This window comes from Neopelma chrysocephalum, unplaced genomic scaffold (assembly GCF_003984885.1).
Source record: "Neopelma chrysocephalum unplaced genomic scaffold, ASM398488v2 Primary Assembly neopelma1_124, whole genome shotgun sequence".
NCBI lineage: Eukaryota > Metazoa > Chordata > Aves > Passeriformes > Pipridae > Neopelma > Neopelma chrysocephalum.
The window spans coordinates 3,380,283-3,399,503 of record NW_020897786.1 but is presented as its reverse complement, the minus strand read 5'-3'; the positions used below and the strand labels follow the sequence as shown (position 1 = coordinate 3,399,503).

Below are 19,221 nucleotides of genomic sequence, written 5' to 3'. Positions count from 1 at the left end.
CCCAGTTTCTCATAAAATTAAGGATTTAATTTGGCCGCTAAAGCACTTCAGCTAAAATAAAAACAAAATTAGCTCCACAGTTCCTGTTAAATGAGACTAGGTTTCAGGGTTTATGAAAACTTCTAAACCCAAACATGTCTTCCAACATTACTGTGGCAAAGCCTCCATTTAAGTCTTACTAAACAAGTGAGTCTCAACAGACACCTCAAAGATCAACCAATTTACACTACCTTGGGCCAAGGACATGATGCTGAGGGCAGATTCCACAATGAAAAGTTCCAGGCAAGCAACATCTTTTTAAACTCACATATGTTTTTTACACTAATTAATTTGTAATTCAGATTAGAGAAAGGAGGATTTTTACCCCTACCTGTGTCTCCCTACACTTGCAGAACTATAGAGAATTTATCCATACTCAAATCAGCATCCACAGGCAAAACAAAGACTGCCTCGTGTACCTTCATCAGGTGAAACAGTTTATCCCACAAAACCCTTTGCTACCCACAAGCACAGCCAGCTGAATGTATTCACATTTCACAAAATTTCCACCAGCAACCTCCCTGTAAAAATGTTTTCTCTCATTGACCACACCACAGCAACAGGATTTTCATTTTGCTTTTCTGGACAATGTATTCTGCTTTCTGGGGAATCGTTCCACAGAAATACAGAGAAAAAGACATTATTTGTGCAAAGCTTCTGGAGTCTGAGTGCCAGCAAAAAATATCTCAGGTTTGCCTGTAACTACCAATTTGTACCAACTAAGGAAGAGGGTTCTGGGGAGGGGGGAAAGCAGCTGAAAATGCACATCTGGAGATAGAGGCAGCTGTTTCTGAGCAACTGGAGAGAGGCAGAACATCCTATCAGGTCAAAACAACAGTTGGTCTGAGGGCAGGCACATCCAGAGACTATTTTGTTCCTTCTTTCTGAGGAAAAGATTGGTTTAGGCTCAAAGTAAGTAGCTGCACTTTCACATTTACCTGTAGGTGTTCCTTTATCCTGCCATATTTGCAGTCAAATTTTCTACAGGCCCAAACCACTTAGAGATGCCCAGCCTCTAACCAATAAAAACTGCATTATGAAAACAGGTCTTTCTCACTCTTTCTGCATTACTAGCAATTAAAATTAATTACTACAGATTGATGCAAATTTTAATTAAAGTTGCCTCAGAAAAATCCTCTAAAGATGCTACTCACTCACTATACACTGCCCTGAAATAGCTCAAAACAAATGCCATCATCTGAATTTTATTGCAGATACAGATCTTTTACTCTCCATCTATAGCAAAATGATTTTTCCAAGAAATTTCTGTGTGAAACATCCCTTTCAGATATTAATTCTGGGTCCAGTACTGTTAAAGGGCCATTACATGGAACTGTTATACTTGACTTTTTAAAGTACATTTTTAATAAGACTAAATATGATAGGTTAAAAATATTATTCCAAGAGTGTTGTCCTAACAGCTTTGTAGAAATTGTGATACCTGTTCAGGTTTGGATGCTTGAAAGAATCCAGCTCAACACTAAGGAAATTCTGCTGTGATTCTAATTTCACCTTCCTGAGGAACTACTGAAGCTCTTTACACAAATTTAGTGTGACTGAAAACAGACTCGAGTTTCCAGCCCTCAGATTTCTGATTTTTTTTTTTTCAAGTGTTTGTAATAAAAGTAATTCTTGGCACTTCTTTACAAAAATCAAGGGTGCTGCAAGAAGCTGCAATTCAGCAGGTTGTCCTGTTACCTGTGTCTCCAGGATGCTGCTTTCAACCATAAGGAGAAATGGTAATATGGCCAGATAAAAGACAAGAGATGCAAACAAGTAGATGCTGGGAGTATTTGATATAGCAGGGATTAAAAGATAAATGTATCATTCTTGTAGCATATAAAAGATGCCACGTGCTCCCAAGGTTGGGGGGGAGGCAGTGGTTTAACTCTTGTTTAGTGCAAACAGAACCCATTTCAGAATCAATTAAATGAAACGAGCAGCAGATCTAATTATTCCCCTTTCCCAGGCCAGTCCTGCCTCCTTGCAGAGCACAGAAGTTCTCTGCTTGTTTTCCTGCTTGCACCTACACACAAATTTGACACTGGGCAAGTAAAAAGTGACACGGTGACTGATGTTACATGTGGCAGGAGGGAAAGGAAGGGAAAGAGCAGTGAAAGAAATCAGCTGTTCATCTGAAAAGTGGGTAAGCAACTGCTGGTTAGCAACCACAGGCTTAAGGAGGCAAAGAAACAGAATTGGGTACAGACACCCTTGATCACCAGGTTGGTTGAGTAAAGGAACCAGCACTGTAACTGCTGAGAAATGTCTGCACTATAAAGGCACATGATGATGCAAAGAATACCCATGGACTGCTATCTCTCCTATTTTTCTAATCCAAAACACCAACCCTTACTACTTTTCCCACTAATTCTTTGAATAAATAAGGACTTTAGTTGCATCAACTGCAACCAAAGATGGAGAAAACAAATCTTGAATTTCAAAGTCAATGTAACTTGATAGCTCTCTCTAATAAAAGGAAAGTAAACGAAGCAGGAGGCTCAATGCCCTTAAGCAAAGATCCATACCAGCCAAGTTTTTGGCTGTTACTACTGGTAACAAATGTTAACAGTAAGAAACCACCCACCAGTCTGAGTTCTTATTCTATTTACCAATATCTACACATGCCTACGCAAGGCTTTCTACTCACAGAAATTATATACTGTATTTTTACAACATATTATACATTGAGCTCTAAAATTCAATATGTGCTTTGAAAGCTTCTCATCTGCTGAAATATTCAGCCTCTGCAAAGCTAGTAACAGATCTATCAATTCTTCTTAAATAGAAATATTGTGTTCAGGACTACAGGATTATGGTGAAATTATCTTTAAGGTAAAGATCATTACTAGAATAAACCTTCTTTTTCCCTTAAAAAAGGGATATATTGTTCTCAGCTGACAAGTTTAGAGAGTAACCTACCATAGTTATTTTAGAAAATAATTTCTGTATTTGCTTGTCACTATAATTTCACAATTGCAAAACACAGATTTATACGTTCAGCTGCTGATATTTATGCTTAGAGAAAATAATAGTTACCAACACTGATTTCTTTCTTGGGTTTTGAACTGTTCCTTTCACTGATATTTTGGGTTGTTCTCCTGTAATTAGCTCCCCCTTCTTCAGTATGTTTACATGTTTAACACAAGCAGGTTGCATTAATTCAATCTTCTAATAGGATTTACCTGAAACACAGTAGGAAGTTCATTATAACAGCACCAGAGCTTTAAATGATGACAAATTTTCATTCGGACCCCACATTGCTTTTTTCCCCTGTTTTCTTTTTCTCCATTTCCCACTGTTAGACAACACAGGAGGGCTCTGCTTCCCAGTCCCCCTGACTCCTAACCTGAGCTGGGGTTGGCAGGGCAGGGCACTGCAACCTTTGGGTTACCATAACCAGGGGAGATGCTCTGGCTTTAAAAAACTGTTCCCGGGAATGAAGAGCTGTTTCCTGGAATAAAAAAAGCGGCTTGTAAGCACTTCTACTCAACTCAAGTTTAAACAAAATCTGTTCTCAGTTCATACAGCTTTTCTGTATTTTTCAGCACTAAGTTGCCATCTTCTACAAAAACACGCTTTTGCTCAGGTCCCACACCAGCACCAGTACTCTCCTTTTCCCTGAGCAGTAAATAATTAACTGGGCACCTCTGGTTGCCTGGAGAACGAGGAAAACTACCCCAGCTTCCGAGCCTGCTCTCGGCAGGCCGGCTTGAGGAAAGGGCGAGTAACAGACACAGAGCAGGGGCACAGCCCAGTTAATTTAAAAGGCCCAAAATCCTGAGGAACAAGGCGTCAGGAGCACAACCTACTAACTAACCAGATCCAGTGCCCAGCCAGCACCCGCTGCCCAGCGCGGGGCAGTTCGCATCAGGGTGCTCGCCAGGCTCTGCCTGACGGGAATTAATGGATTCCACAGGGAGGGGAAGGAAAGCGCCGCCGGCAGAGGCGGCTGCCCCGAAATGGCCCCTCAGGGCCGCGGGGTCTGCGGGAGTGGCCCCAGCGCGTCCCTCCCTCAGGACGAGCCCCCTCAGCCCCGGCCGGGCCCGCCCGATTTCAGGACTGTCTAAAGCCGACACAGATGGAAGATTCCTGGCCTAGGCAGAAATGATTGATTCTACAATACAAACGCATAAAATAAGGGGTTTTTAAAATATATTTTGAATTCCATAGTCACATTTTAACCCTAGTGAAATGCCTGTCTAAAGCCTCTGTTTAACACATCTACAATGTTGAAACTTTCAATATATATATACAGTGAAATATAAATTTTCACTGGGTATATATGTATTACGTATAAAGAAGAGGTAAGAACAGGCCTGCATTATCACGTTAGCCTGGCTGTTAGTTCACGGCTCATACTGAGGGGCAAACTGCTCGTTAGTGCACTGCCCGCGTACAGGTTTGCGAGTTAACCGTGCTGTGGGAAAGCCAGGCCCGTCCCGTCAGCTCAGCCGTACAGACTGTGGGATTAAGGATATTCAGGGCTCTTGACTCTAAAACCCCAAATTAAACCCCGAGCCCCAGCCCCAGGCTCGGGCTGACACTCGGCCTCAGACTCGGCCCCGGGCCCCGCCCCGCGCTCCTCCCCGGCGCGCGCCGCCGGTGACGTCACGCGCGACCGTTCCAGACCGTTCCAGCCGTGACGTCACGCGCGGCGTCATTCCAGAAGATTCGGCCGGGGCCCGTATAAAGGGCGCGGAGGGGGCGGGGCCGCGCCGGGAGCGCAGAGCGGGCGGCGGGAGCAGCGGCGGGACCGGGATCAGTGCGGCCGCGGCGGTGAGCGCGGCCCGAGCGGCCTCCGCGGGGCGCCGGGCGGGGCGAGCGCGGGGGTGACCCGGGGATGACTCGGGGTAACGTGGGGTAACGCGGCGCCTCCTCCCGCAGGCACCCACAGCCACCATGGTGAAGGAGACCGAGTACTACGACATCCTGCAGGTGAAGCCCAACGCTTCCTCTGAGGAGATCAAGCGCGCCTACCGCAAGCTGGCGCTGAAATACCACCCCGACAAGAATCCCAGCGAGGGCGAGCGGGTACGCGGGGCCGGGGCCGGGGCCGGGCCGGGGGCCGGGGCTGGGCCGGGGTCCCTGGGCCGCCCGCCCGCCCTGAGGCGGCGGCTCCCGGCGGCTGCGGCGGCCCCTGCGAGGGGCAGGGCCGGGGTCGGGCCGGGCCTCTTAGGCCGCAGGAGGAGTTGCGCCCCCGCAGAGCGGGCGATGTTCCATCCAGCGGACCCGCAGTTGTAATTTAAATCCTGCCTTGCCCTCCCTGCACCATTACATGGAGGCTCCCCCGCTCCCAGGTCTCGAACAGGCCTGCGAGGCCCATGCGGGGCGGAGGGGATGCGGGAATTCCTCTTTTTGGACGTAGTTCCTCCCAGTGTCCCCGTGGTTGCAGTAGATCAGCCTCAGAGGTGCGGGTTAAAAGAGGCAAAGCTGGAAGGGTTTTTAGTGTCCCAAAGGCCACCGTGCTGTTACAAAGGCCGGTGGTGGGTCCAGCTGCCAGCACTGCTGTGCTGGGTGGGTTTGTGTCCCCGAACAGGAAGGGTTTTCCTCAGGGAAAAATGCTAATGCTGATGTACAAGGTAATAACCATCCCCAGGGGATCGCTGGGCTGCACATGGGTGGACTGTGTGCAACAAAAGCACGGTCTCAGCACAGACCCTCTCAGCTCCACGTGTTGGCCCGGAGGGTAAATGGGCATCAGCATCTGAGAACTATGGAAAACTGTGGATGGGATTGTTTATCTAAAAGCTGGTCTGATAGTACCTTAACATAGGAATAGAAACTCCAGATTTATGTCTCTAGTATACTAATTTACAGAACTCAAGTTAAACAGTAGTCAAAGGTAACCTTTTCTGCTTTTATTCTTGGCATGCCTTTTTTTTTTTTTTTGCTTACACCACTTTACCTGATCATAAGCAAATCAAGTTTCAAATGGAAGTAGTCGTTCGGTAATAGCAAATTACGTTTAAAAATTCAGTTGGTAATCTTAGTAATAGGAAATTCTTTATAGCTATTATAAAAAAAAAATCCTTGATTGTTTTGATACAGTGGGTGTTTTGATTTCTATCTAAGTCCTCGTGTTTGTGATGAGTAAGCAGCCCCAGTGTGTGGTCACATCAATCCCTGTTTAGTTGTAGCTGGATGTACCAGCTCAGCAGGCCTGGAGGATCCCTGGGTACTCAGGGCTGACTGGCACCAGGGCCATGAGCAACTGGGGACCTGCAAGACTCGGGGGACAGCACCATGTCCCTCTAAATGGATTTGTTAGAGCTTACAGTGGTGGTTACAACTACCACAGCCATCCCAGCATAGTCTGAATATGCTTGTAAGTTGGATGTGACTCTGAATTAAGCCCACTTAAAATCTGGGAGGAGGGGGGAGAGGGAGAAAGGGGGTGGTTTTCTTGGACAAAAGTGTCCCCTTATGGGAGTTTCCTGTTGGAAACACACAAATGCTACAGGAGGGGGCTGTAGGGGCTCGGTCTGAAGGTGGAGTTGCATATGAGAGGGTTACTTTTCCTCTTGGTCATAGCTGTTCAGAGCTTCTTTTTTCTTTTTAGTTTAAACTTATATCCCAGGCATATGAAGTTCTGTCGGACCCAAAGAAAAGGGACCTCTATGACCAGGGTGGGGAGCAGGCTATTAAAGAAGGAGGCCTGAGTGGCGGCAGCTTCTCTTCACCCATGGACATCTTTGACATGTTCTTTGGTGGTGGAGGCCGAATGAATAGAGAGAGAAGAGGTACTCAGTTCTAAACAAGTTCTAGAAACTCTAACCATGCACTTCAGCATAAAACACCGTGCTATGGTACTGCTGTTCTGCTAAGTGCACATAGTGTGGATATTGTTGCAACAATAGAATAAGTAAACTATGATTTTTCTAGTTACTCTAGCATTAAGATTCTAATACAGTAGATAACATAACTTAGCCATAGCCATCTTTTTCTGCTAAGTTCTGTTTGTTTTTTTTTTGTTAAAGGGGGTGTGGGTAGTCTGTAGGGGAGGGGGAAATATTAGTAGGTCAGCAGTTGAATTAAACCTGTTTTAAGTTACCTTTTTCCAGATCTGTGCCTCACTTGCTCATATGCTTTGGGCAACCTGCTTCAAAGGACACCATCAACTTAAACTTCAGTAAAGTTAAATCTCATGAAAATATTTGGGAGAAATTCTGTGAAACTGAGCACAGAGTGCTACCAAAAGCACAGTTTGATTTTTGTCTTTTTCATGCCCAATGCCTGTTGAAGGAGCAAGTAGTGACTTGCTGTAAAATCATTGAAATTATGCTATGAAGTGGCGTGGAAATTCATAGGTAGGCATAACAGCAACTTCTAAATTCAAAGATCTGAAGCTGGTAGTGTCCTTGCATCTTGCTGTTTCAGTTAAGCTTATAAAATTAGGAGTAGGGGCAGGGATAGGGTGGCTTTAATGATGCTTTGCTTAATTACAGCTCAACTTTTATGTTTGGATATAAATGGGTGCAGCTTAGTGGAAGCTGATGGAACTGCACATGCTTTTAAGGGGGCTGAGCTGTGTTCAGAGTTTGGAATGAAGTTTGCATTTCTTCAGTGAGACTGTGCATGAACATTTGTCTTCCCAACAGCTGAACAAGTATTAACCTTTCCTTTTTGTTTTTTTAAAGGCAAAAATGTTGTGCACCAGTTAGGTGTCTCTCTTGAAGACTTATATAATGGTATTACAAGGAAACTGGCACTGCAAAAGAATGTTATTTGTGCAAAGTGTGAAGGTAAAAAAAAAGCAAGTAGTGGTTTCAAACCCCTCTTCCTTCAGGGGATTTTTCTGTGTGTGTGGGGATTGTCTGGGGCTGAGAATAAAGTCTGGAGGTTTTCTTACTTTCCCCTCTCCTCCCTAAGAGTCTGCCAGGTTATTTAGTTCTTGTTCATGCTTATCCAAGAACAAGCCTCTCAAACACAGTGGTATAGAGTGATTGTTCTAATGGCAGACTAAAACTTGCTGAGTTATAGTTAGGGGGACCTAAATGAAAAGGATCTTCATGCAGAACTTGAATGGAAATGTCTGCTCTGTCAAACCTTTTTTAATTGCTGTGGGTGGGAGTCTGGCTTGTGTTATGCAACTCACTTTACAGTTACTAAGTATCCATAATGACTGGTCTTCTTTGAGGTAAATCGTAATAAGGTCTTGTATCTTAGTACTCAGTTCAATATTCAGCAAGCAGATTTTTTCCAGTTATTACTGGAATGTCTGGATCTTGAATTTAGTATGCTGGTAGTTCCTTGGAAACCAGGATTTCCTGGGAGGTGGGGCAGAGGCTAATACAATAAGCTGTACAAGCATTTTGCTTGAGGCTTCCAGCTTGTAGGGCATGTTTTTGGTGATGGCAACTAAATTTCATTACTGAACTACTCTTAAGTTACCCTGAAGATGCTCTTGCAGTCAGTGAGTTCCAGCCTGAGTGCTGCAGAGTAACTGTTCCTGAGGCTGAGATCCAATCTAACTCTTTTGTCCAAGGTTATGGTGGAAAGAGAGGGGCAGTAGAAAAATGTCCTGTGTGCAAAGGAAGAGGAATGCAAGTCATAGTCCAGCAGATCGGCCCTGGCATGGTACAGCAAATCCAAACTGTGTGTCCAGAGTGCAAAGGCCAAGGGGAAAGAATAAATCCCAAGGACAGGTGTGACAACTGCAATGGCTGTAAGGTGGTGAGAGAGAAAAAGATCATAGAAGTCCATGTTGATAAAGGTAAGGACTGTGTGTTTGTGCCGTGTCCCTGATCTCAGCCTGCAGTTAGTTCTGCTGAGAATAAATGGGTTTCTCTTCCCCAGGTATGAAAGATGGTCAGAAGATAGTGTTTCATGGAGAAGGTGACCAGGAACCTGATTTGGAGCCTGGTGATGTTATAATTGTGCTGGATCAAAAGGATCACAGTGTCTTTCAGAGACGAGGGCATGACTTAATCACAAAAATGAGAATTCAACTCTCAGAGGCTTTATGTGGTTTCAAAAAGACCATTGAAACCCTGGATAACAGAGTCCTTGTCATAACATCTAGGCCAGGTAGGTGTTACAGAGTTCTAATTCTGTATATAAGCTGTATCAACTGCTTGCCTGTCTCATTGTGTCTGGACTGGAGTTTTTTGGGGAGATCGTTTGGTTTGTTTTGGGGGTTTTTTTCTAACCAGATGATGCAACAGATTCAAGCTACACTGGGCAGTAATTTCATTTAGTTGGTTCTTTAACATTCTTGTCACTCCTAAAACATACAGAGTTACAGCTAAAGCTGTCAAATGCTGCTTAATAAACTTTAGCCTCAGCTGGTGATTAGCCAGGAAAATATTAGACGTGAGAATCTTAAATGATCTGTTCATTCAGCCCGAAGGCTGTGCCAAGAAAAGCTGATTGCTCTTTGAGAAAACTGCCCAAATGGCTTGGGTTTAGTACTTCTCAGTCTGCATTCCTTCCTGTGAACTGCTTGGACTCTGTCCCTGAGGGGCTGTGACAGCACTGCCTGTGCACAGCCCTGCTCTGGGTGGCCGTGAAGGGGCTGTCACATCACACAAGCTCACTCCCAACTCCTGCCTCCCTGCAGGTGAGGTGATCAAACACGGGGACCTGAAGTGTATCTACAACGAAGGGATGCCCGTCTACAAATCTCCAATGGACAAAGGCAGCCTCATTATCCAGTTCTTGGTAAGTTAAATACTGAGCTGTAGCCACAACGCTCGTGTTTGCACCGGGGGTGGGAACTGTTCATTAAAAATATGTACAATTGTAGGTCCAGTTTCCAGAGCACTACTGGCTCCCAAGGGAGAAGCTGTCTCTGCTGGAAGCTCTGCTTCCTTCCCGAGAAGATGTGATGGTCACAGACGACATGGATCAGGTGGACCTTGAGGATTTTGATCCCAACGAGCAAACCTACCGGAACAGCGCGGGAGAGGCGTACGAGGAGGATGAGGAGGGTCCAAGAACGGGAGTACAATGTCAGACATCTTAAAGCAAGGTGGAGGGGATGTCATCTACCATGTAAATTTTCACAATGAAAACTGCATGGCTGTAAGAGCCACTGCTTGTGGTTTTTGTGTTCAGCAAATTGAGTTGCTGCGCTGTCGGTATCACCTTTTTGTAACTAATTTATATTGTGTTCTTGTAGTCTTTCTATATAAAGCCAATGTCACACAGCTGAGAGCCAGCTGAGTTGGTAAACATTTTCCTTGCTGTGAAGGTTCTCAATTTATTTCACCTCTGCTTATTTCTAAGACTTGGGCAATATGGATAGAGGCTAAGTGGAGTGTCTTATGTAAATACTTTCATACTGGAAAATTAATTTCATAGAATAAAACATAGCAGAATAACTTCTAATAAATAGTACTTCACATTTTCTCATGCTTCTCTTGTACTTTCTGAGCCACTCTCGAGCCCCCTTTACTTAAGGAAGTTTTTCTAAGCTCAGACTCCTCTCCCCTAGAGTAGCTCATTCTCCAGGGTAGCTGCACCACGAGTACCTGTCTCACTGTATTTCAGGAGCATTCCCCCTCCCTGCCTCCTCCCCCTCTGCCCTGTGTTCCCCTGGGTTTCCAGTAGCCTTCCTTCAGCTGCTTTCTCTCCTTTTAAGTGTGACTCAAGGTTACAAGCTGTCCTCTAATGTGTTACATACAGGCAAATACTTCCAATAAAATTTTGACCTTTCAGAAGCTCCAGCTTTGTATTTCAGCCTTCCCTAGAAAGGTTTTTACTTCCTCCTAGGCACTGTGTACTTGTGCCTTCACTAAGATGAATAAACCAAAACCACAGGCTTTGGGTCCAGTGCTGCTGTTTTATAACATGACCAGGTGCCACAGTGCCATGATCACATTAAAGCTTTTTATACCTGTTTTCTAGCAGTGTTTGTATTAAGTGAGGGTTGGAAACAACTGGCACCTTTTAGGGCAGTTAAACCACGGTGAATGAGCTCAGTGGACCCCACAATTGCTGAGTCCCTGGGACAGCATCAGGATGAGCCCAGGCTGTCATTCCCCACTCCTCCACCCCAGCCTCAGCCCCTTTATTCTGCTAAAATAAGACTTGGCCAATGCTCTCCAGCTCTAGTCTATTTATGTAGAAAGGCAGGAGAGATTAACTGAGCAGTTACTTCACCCATGACTACGTATTTCCAAAAATACATTTTTGCAAGGATTAGACACAAGGACTTGCATCTGTAGCTTTTATTTTAAAAAAGTAAGGCTTTTCTCTCATGCTAAACAAAATCAAAATTGGATATAAACATATCTGGGTTTGCAGGTCAGTATGAAATGGTTTTATCATACTAAAAAATTACATAGGACAGGAGCAGTCCTTGAAAGTGCCCCAGGAGTTCACCAGAGGGCCTGAGTCGAGACATCTAAACTGGACAGTCATAAATATGGATTTCTTGGTCATCTCCAACAGATACAATTTTGGACCCACTTCCATTGTATTTCACTCCCCAAACCTGCAAATAAGATACACAAGGTTATCAACAGATGCCAAAGAATGTCTTTGTGGCAGTTTTATTTATTACAACAAGCAGAAGAGGGAAGATTATTTAAAATTCCTTAAAGGAGCCAGTGCAATTCTGGTTTCTGCTTTCCCAGCAGGTGAGGCTGATGGAGCACAGAGGGACACTGCCATCTAGGAGCATGACAAGCTCCTACAGCCCGTGACAATGGATCACACAATCTAAAGATATACTTGAAAAAGGCTGGAAAGTTGCCTAAATCAACCCCAGCATTTTCACTCTTGCCCACGCTGTGGCCCTTCCTGAAAATAGTATTTTACAGTGCAGGAAAGCAAGAGAGGAAGTGTTCTTCATGCAGGCTGACCCATCCTCAGGGGCTGAAGAATGATCTGGTTTATCCTTGGGCTATTTGAGAGAGACATTTCCTTAGCAGTGCAAAACTTAGCAGAATTCAGGTCAGTCCTCTGATTCCAAACAAACTCTGAAGGGACACCCCTGTCCAGCAGAGTGACATGAGGAGGGTGAAGGGGACCCAGCACATCCACATGGGATTGCACAGAGGGGGTATTGACAACAGTGTGTTTGGGGCAATTCTGTGCACTCTCTTGCATTAATACCAAAACCCAGCCTTCCCAACAACTCTGCCTGTCCTAAACTTCCTGAGATTACAGACACCAGCTAAAACAACAGGGAAATCAAATTCCACAGGGTACTTCAATATTAAAACTCCCACAGCTGTAGGTAACTGAAAAGAAGGTCATCAGCAAAAAACTACTGTGGAAGAAAGAGCTCAAATAAAATCTGGAATAATTCCCTTTGTTAAGTCTTTCTCAGTGATCCATTAAAATATAACATTTTTCTATTTTATCACCTAACATTTGGACAAAGAGTAAATGGGTAGAAACCTAACTTCTCCCCTCTCATGTTTATTAATATTAGTATTAATAAATATTAATAATTATTATTTATTAATAAACACCTAGTAATTGAGCAATAAATTTAAAAAATCCCACGGTGTTACAGACATTTGGAGGAGGAAGAAGTCCCAAGTTTCAAGGCTGCTTCCAAGCACTGCTTAGATAATTCCACCCTTTTAAACAAGCATTTCCCCCCTTACACAGGCCCATGGTGTACAAGTGACAGAAACAAGACCACAGCCAAAGTGGTCTTGGCAGGACTCTTGGCCACTCAGAATTGCCCTTATTTGGGCCTAAAAAACGTTAATTACTTGGAAGAGATCAACCTACACACTTGGAGTGTTAGTTCAATATTAAGGGACATATAATCACAAACATTTCTAAGTTCCTGCATTCCTGCAGCCCCAGGGGGAAGCACAAATGTGCACAGCTCTTAACAACTCAAGTTCTCCTGGGAACAGTGACCCAGGGAGTCCCAGTCATACCTGGTCCTGGTGGTCAAAGAAGGTGTGAACACAGGTCCTCGTCCCAGCATCCCAAACTTTTACACTTTTATCAGAGGAACTGAAAGAAAAGTAATGCTGATCAATATTTAAAGTAATAAATTAATTAAAGTTTAATGCAAACACTAAAAGTCTCCGTGGTAGACATAAGGAACCCTCTTTCACCCCTCTAACACAGGGATGAAGTAGCAAAGAAGAGCATCTTCTGCCAGGTCCCAGTCACTTTAAAATATATTTACTGTTCCAATATCTGCAATGTGAAAATGAAAACTTCCATTTTGGCCAAAAATTCTTTCAGGCAAGTTCTCTGGATAAGGAAACTTCTGTTCCATCCACTTGGTCCCCCAGCTGCCTGAGCTGCTTTAAGAATTAACATTACAGTTCAGGCAGATTAATGCACTACTGCCTTAGGCTGCACTTTTTAATTCAACAGCCATTTTTCAGCTATTAAGAATCAAACTGCCCTTCTCAGGTGTCCTTCACTTGTAGGGAACTGCACTGCAGTGGGATGACTTACACTATAAAATACTATTCACTACAACTGGTATTGGCTCCTGAGTCTCTTACTGTATTTTACTCCATTATAGATCCCACTGCAATTTGTACACATTTACTTTTTATGATCCATCTCCCTTTATAGATATAAAATCATATTTTTTTTTTTCAGTGAGCATAAACGAGTTAAAAGTCCTCAATACCTGGAAACAAAATGGGTGTCATCAGGACAAAATGCTACATTTAAGACCCAGGATCCATGACCACTTAACGTGCCAGCCAAGTTTGCATGTTGCCTGTGGAAAGAACAGATTTGAACATTTGGTTTGTGGATTCCAGGGGAAAAAGCTACAGGAATATACTCGAGCTGGTGCAGTCAGGAATGGTTCAAGAGAAGGTGACCTCTGGACACTTGTTCAGCCAAGCTGAACTGGTGTCACCACACATTCTGCTTTTCAAACAACATACAAATAAGTCACTAAGAAGATACACTGGAGGACAAAATAGTTTCACCATGAAGAGGTCGAAGCAATGAAGGTTTAGGGGAGTGAAGATCACTGAAGCAGTGCCTTTTCCTCCCCAGGGTTTTGAAAGGTTTTGCACAGAAATAGGTCATAAATGTAATTTCTTGGGTAGAGAGCAGATGTGTAAGGAGGGTGGACACAAACTCACAGGACAGATACACAGAACAACCAGCCTGGTCCCTACAGGGCAAATATGAGGAAAGTAATTTGTTTCCAAGTTATGGCTGTCACCTACCTATGCATTTTAAAAACTAGCTGAGGATGTAGCATGTTATGATTTATGATATAAAGAAGTCACCAAAAGCTGAAGGGAACTACAGAGAGCAGAGAGTCTGATGTGTATTTTGCAGTCTCAGCCTCTCTCAGAGCTGCTCTCCTGTGAGCACACCTGGCAGAGCCCAACTTACACGTCGTAGATTTTGATGTATCCATCGTCTGAGGCCGTGACCAGCAACTGGGAGTCGGGGGAGAACGTCAGGGAACGAATGGGCATGGCATGACCTGCAATTCAGAGAGACACAGGGCTCACAATGCTCTTACTCAGGACAGCTACACCACCACAGCACCCCCTGGTCAACCTCTGCAGGCTCTGCAGGCCTCTCCCCACAACAGAAAATGGAAAGGGACAGTCATTCTCAACTTTGAAGGCATCTGCAACATGAGAGTATCTCATTTTTTTTCAGCTGTAGATCTTTATTAGAAATTATGTCCTATTTTCTAGGATGATTTCATATTGAAGTGGTTGGGTTTTTGAGGAACTAAACTGGGCAGAAAGCACATGAACATTAAAAGCCCGTTTATCTGTTAGAAAAACGCACGTCTTCTACCACATGAAACGTTTGGTTATTTTACAGAACAGCAATAAATTGCTACAGGACTGATACCATGAGAAAAACCTGTTTCCCTCTGCAATGCAAGGAACTACAATTTAAGAATTTAGTGAGGCATCACTGACTGTGTCTTCTGAAAGGGTTTTATGGTGCAAGCCTGAGTTTACAGTTTGCCTCTAACATTTTAAGTGGTTGAAGTTAGAGCACATTAAGTAACTAAATACTGTCTAATGGGCAAAAACATCAACTCATTTATGCCATGGTTGTTGTAGCTCATTCTGACCTGCACTGTATCCTTTAATTTGGTTGAGGAACGAGGCCAGAACGTGGGTATTACCAATACCAAACCATTACCTTCGAGCGTGTGCAGGAGTTTTCCAGTTGCAATGTCAAAAATATTGATGATTCCATCTATTGCTCCACTGGCCAAGTATTTTCCATCTGGGCTCTGTAATATAAACACAAGAAGAGTGATTCAGCATCCATGTGCATTTGTGCTGGGTAACCCCTGACATTCCTTTGGCAGCTTTTCACAAATAATGATCTGTTCAAGATCCCTGGGCTCCAGAAATCCTTATGATGACTTATTCAGAATATGTATATAAGCAAGATCAAAGTGTATTTTCCATATATGCAGGGGGGGAAATGTCACACAATTTGTGCTTGGAACTACCAAAGTATGGCTGTCATTTAGTGTTACATAGAGACAAACTGACAGATGGAAACAAAAATATCTATTTACAAAGATATCTATTTACAACAGGTCACTGTGACAGCAATTTCACATGAGAAATTATCAGTTGTGCTTCTTACATAGGCAATGCTAAGGATGAACTTTCCTCTGGTGTCCAGGGAATATTCTTTCTTTCCAGTTTCAACACCAAAAATATTTACTTTCCCCACATGACTTCCTGTTGCCAGGTACTGGGAGTCAGGTGAAAAAGCCAGGGACCAAGCATCAACTGTGTTAAAAAGAAAAAATGAGTTAGCTGGATCCCTGGCTCCTGTTTCTAGTTCTTATTCAACACTGTCAGCTCTGTGTGAATCTGTTTAGACATTTAACCCTCTAACTGCTCTTAATACTCACAACTCTACTCCCTTCTCTTAAGAGAAGGGTACAAGCTCATGCAAGTTACCCCTTCTGTGTAATAAATGGAGCACAGCTCGAGCCATTTATTTATGTTTAATGAAAGATTACATTTTATAGTAAGACCCTGATCTTATTAGACCCTCCTGGAACAATAAATTGAGAACTTAAGACTGCCTCAGTTAAGTCTAAATTCTTAATTTTCCCCTAAAAAATTATAAAACTAGTGAAAGCAAACAACACTGGTTATCCAGCAAAGCACAGAAGGTGCAGGAGAAATGCAGATACACAAACATAACACAGAGCAACATTCCTGCAACTGAAGGTAAAAACCCAGCATTTTTTATAGCAGTGCAATGTATTTATCTGGCACAATGTAATTCACAGGTGTTTTTCTATAAGCTTAATATTAATTACCTAAAACACTGCAAGGTTGTTCTTGAATTACTCATTACCTACCAGACTAATTCAAGAACAATTAGTGAGTGCCAGTGGACCAATGAAATACTTGGAATAAGATCTTAGGCCCTGAATTCCAGCCTGGAGGATGTTACCACTGTTAACATTGATAAATGCTTTGAGTTGCTCACTCAGGGCTGGATGTGCTGCATAAACAAGCACCACACACGGAGCTCAAATTCAGTGCAGAAGTTTCTTTGTAAATTAATCTGCATAAGCACTTGAATTATTCCTTTGATCGAGGATATTTTTATCAATGCACCTGTAAGTGCAAGCTGGTTTCCCTCTTGCTTTGGTGCACGCAGCAAAAAGCCTTTCCACCCGTGTCTGAGGAAGCACAAAAATAAACGTACGATTGCCTGGCACCGCTTCGTGCTGAGCTCAGATAAAGATTAAAACATCCCAAGCAGTGCCCTGACACAGCCAGCCCTGCCCTGGGCAGCCCTGGCAGCAGGAGCAGCTGAGCCCTGGCACTCACCAGGCCCGGCGTCGATGGATTTGACCTGCTTGCCCGTGTCCAGGTCCCAGAGGCGGATGTGGGCGTCCAGGGAGCTGGAGGCGGCGATGGCGCCCGTGTGGCTGATGTCCACCGACACCACCCCCAGCTGGTGCCCCTCCAGCGTCCACTGCAGGTCCAGCTTCTCGTCGTTCCTGGGGGGCGAGGGGAAGGGAAGCCCAGTTATGAACAGCTGGGGGTGCTGGATGGTCCCCAAAGTAAACACACAACCCACGTCCCTCCAGTTCAACTCAAGGGGGATCCAAGTCCACCCGTGGAAGAATTTCTTTCCAGAGAGGGTGATCAGACATTGGAATGGGCTGCCCAGGGAAGTGGTGGATTCTCCATCCCTGGAGGTTTTTAAGATAAGACTGGATGTGGCATCAGTGCCATGGTCTGGGAACCACAGCTGTAGTGGATCAAGGGTTGGACTTGATGATCTCGGAGGTCCCTTCCAACCCAGCTGATTCTATGATTCTATGGGATGGGAAGAGAGTGTTGCACAAACTCTCTGTACTCAAAGAACTGCCCAGTCAATCACTGACCACATTCCTGCAGAGCAGGCACTTCACCCTCAGTTTGGGAACCACCCAAAAATGTCCATCCCACAGCAGGCTGTGGGTGCCCACAGAGCCAAAGCTCCTCTGTCAGCACAGCAGGGCATGGTTATAACCATACCCAAGCTCCCCATGTCACTGAAGTGGAGCTCACACTTCACACTGCTTGGCCCAAGAGACAGAACAACTTCTTTGCAAAAGCACCTCCATGAGGGTTATCAGGGTTTATTTACCTTTTAATAAAAAAGCAAGCTGTCATTTCCTTTTTCACTCACTTCCCATTATTCCTTTCACAGGACACATCTCCAAACTGTCTCATCAGAGGCTGCATTTCTCATTCCTTGATTTAGAAACAAACCAGGTGTTGTCTGGCAGACAACATGTAAAGTCTGATGTGCATTTCCAAAGGGGTTCTCATTCTGTGGCAATCAGAGCCCACCAGAATGCCCCTCTCCAAGAGAAACCCCCCCACCAGTGAAGTTCTCCTGCCCAAGGGAACAGCTCTGTGTGCCAGGCCACCCCTTCCCTGGTATAACTTCTCAATCCCTGTGCACTGTGGAAGTCCAAAACTGCTCCATCTCCACACTGACTACTTCCAAGCCTAAAACTGGTTAAAACATGGAGCACTCACCATTTCCAGACCTTCACCAGGTCATCCAGAGAACCAGAGATCACCGTTTCAGAACCATCATTTTTATTTTTCCCCCAGGCCACCGACCAAATGGCATCATCGTGGGCTGAGAGGGGAGACAAGCACAGAAATGAAAGATTGAGTGGTTTCTGCTGACAGGAGACAACAAGCGGCACTGGTGAGCGCTGCAATGGCTGAGTGCAGTGCTGGCAGGAGCCCTCCTCTCCCACAGCCCCCTTTCCGTTGTTGTGTGACCCAAGGCACCGCTGAACAAACAGCACGGCAACTCACATCTATCCGTTATACAACCATGACCAGCTCTCCTCACACCTACACCTACCGACACCTGCCATTACCAACTTTAATCGCCCCAGAACACCAACAGTGCCCAACCCGCCAGCGTTCGCTCACCTTGCTCTTGCTTGAAGAGAATACCGTACTAGAAAGAAAAGAATAACTAATATTACACATGAGCAGCCTACAAACAGCCAAGCCAGCGGTCGGCGGGGCTGAGGCGGTGTGTTTATTTACCTGCGTGGTCATTTCTGTGGGAGCGATCCCGGCGGGAGCGGCCTGGGAACAGCCGCGCACAGCGCCTGTCGCCGTCGCGCCGCGATGACGTCACTACCACCGAGAGCGCCTCTTCCAAGCGCCGCGCCGCTCTCTAGCGCCGCCTTGTGGCCGGGAGGCTCCCCCGCCCCTCGCGGCCACAGCCCGGCGGGACCGCCCTCATGTCCCTCAGAGCCCTCAGGGACAGCGGGGCTGAGCCCCCCTATCTCGGGTCCCTCAGGGGCAACGGGGCTGAGCCCCTCGGTCCGTCAGAGTCCTCATAGACAGCGGGGCTGATCCCCCCGATCCCTCAGGGACAGCGGAGCTGATCCCTCCGATCCCGATCCCTCACGGACAGCGGGGCCGAGTCCCCCGATCCCGGTCCCTCAGGGACAGCGAAGCTGAGCCCCCCGATCCCTCAGAGCCCTCAGGGACAGCGGGGCTGATCCCCCGATCCCAGGTCCCTGAGTTGTGTCCCCCAGTTCACAGCTGCAGTGCCATGGCAGCCCCCCGGCCCCTCCCGCTGTCCCAGTGACCACCCGGGCGCGGGGCCGGGGCTGTCCAGGAGCCCTGAGCGTCTCTGGGCTGTGGTACCACCGTCGTGCTGGAGGCACAGGGGGATGAGGGCTGCCCTCCATGTGAGGAGCTCAATGAGCGCGTCGCCTGAGGCTGGAGCAGGCCCGGGGCA

General features: G+C 45.5%; 3 protein-coding genes across 7 annotated transcripts in view; 1 reads left to right on the top strand and 2 right to left on the bottom strand.

Moving 5' to 3' along the window:
- The window catches only part of ACSBG1 (acyl-CoA synthetase bubblegum family member 1), a 41,330-nt gene extending 36,594 nt beyond the window's left edge, over positions 1–4,736 (bottom strand). For 2 of the 5 annotated variants that reach the window (XM_027698155.1, XM_027698158.1), the window contains exons 1-3: positions 4,672–4,736; positions 3,389–3,493; positions 3,083–3,224 (exon numbers count right to left, since the gene is read on the bottom strand). In XM_027698155.1, coding sequence (XP_027553956.1) covers positions 3,083–3,198 — 116 coding nt within the window. In that variant the 5' untranslated portion in view covers positions 3,199–3,224; positions 3,389–3,493; positions 4,672–4,736. The other 3 variants (XM_027698157.1, XM_027698156.1, XM_027698160.1) reach the window with 3 other exon arrangements.
- Positions 4,737–4,886: 150 nt separating this feature from the next.
- DNAJA4 (DnaJ heat shock protein family (Hsp40) member A4) lies at positions 4,887–10,698 on the top strand. The gene is made up of 7 exons (XM_027697978.1): positions 4,887–5,073; positions 6,602–6,782; positions 7,680–7,784; positions 8,528–8,755; positions 8,839–9,069; positions 9,602–9,702; positions 9,788–10,698. The coding sequence occupies exons 1-7, from the start codon at positions 4,942–4,944 to the stop codon at positions 10,004–10,006; spliced, it is 1,197 nt and encodes a 398-aa protein (XP_027553779.1). The 5' UTR covers positions 4,887–4,941; the 3' UTR covers positions 10,007–10,698.
- Positions 10,699–11,198: 500 nt separating this feature from the next.
- On the bottom strand, positions 11,199–18,601 carry WDR61 (WD repeat domain 61). Its single transcript, XM_027697980.1, has 10 exons — positions 18,516–18,601; positions 18,396–18,423; positions 17,985–18,090; positions 16,779–16,951; positions 15,568–15,716; positions 15,109–15,202; positions 14,332–14,425; positions 13,604–13,696; positions 12,888–12,966; positions 11,199–11,479 (listed from the first exon to the last, which is right to left on the bottom strand). The coding sequence occupies exons 1-10, from the start codon at positions 18,525–18,527 to the stop codon at positions 11,390–11,392; spliced, it is 918 nt and encodes a 305-aa protein (XP_027553781.1). The 5' UTR covers positions 18,528–18,601; the 3' UTR covers positions 11,199–11,389.
- Between the last annotated feature and the right edge of the window lie 620 nt (positions 18,602–19,221).

Excerpts from the sequence above, each read along its gene's own strand:
- WDR61 (XM_027697980.1), bottom strand. Across the intron at positions 15,203-15,567 it reads TCATCCTTAGCATTGCCTAT|AGCCCAGATGGAAAATACTT; the intron begins GTAAGAAGCACA and ends TTTATATTACAG. Across the intron at positions 11,480-12,887 it reads TCTTTGACCACCAGGACCAG|GTTTGGGGAGTGAAATACAA; the intron begins GTATGACTGGGA and ends TCTTATTTGCAG.
- DNAJA4 (XM_027697978.1), top strand. The coding sequence starts at position 4,942 with ATGGTGAAGGAGACCGAGTACTACGACATCCTGCAGGTGAAGCCCAAC. Across the intron at positions 6,783-7,679 it reads AATGAATAGAGAGAGAAGAG|GCAAAAATGTTGTGCACCAG; the intron begins GTACTCAGTTCT and ends GTTTTTTTAAAG. Across the intron at positions 8,756-8,838 it reads AGAAGTCCATGTTGATAAAG|GTATGAAAGATGGTCAGAAG; the intron begins GTAAGGACTGTG and ends TCTCTTCCCCAG.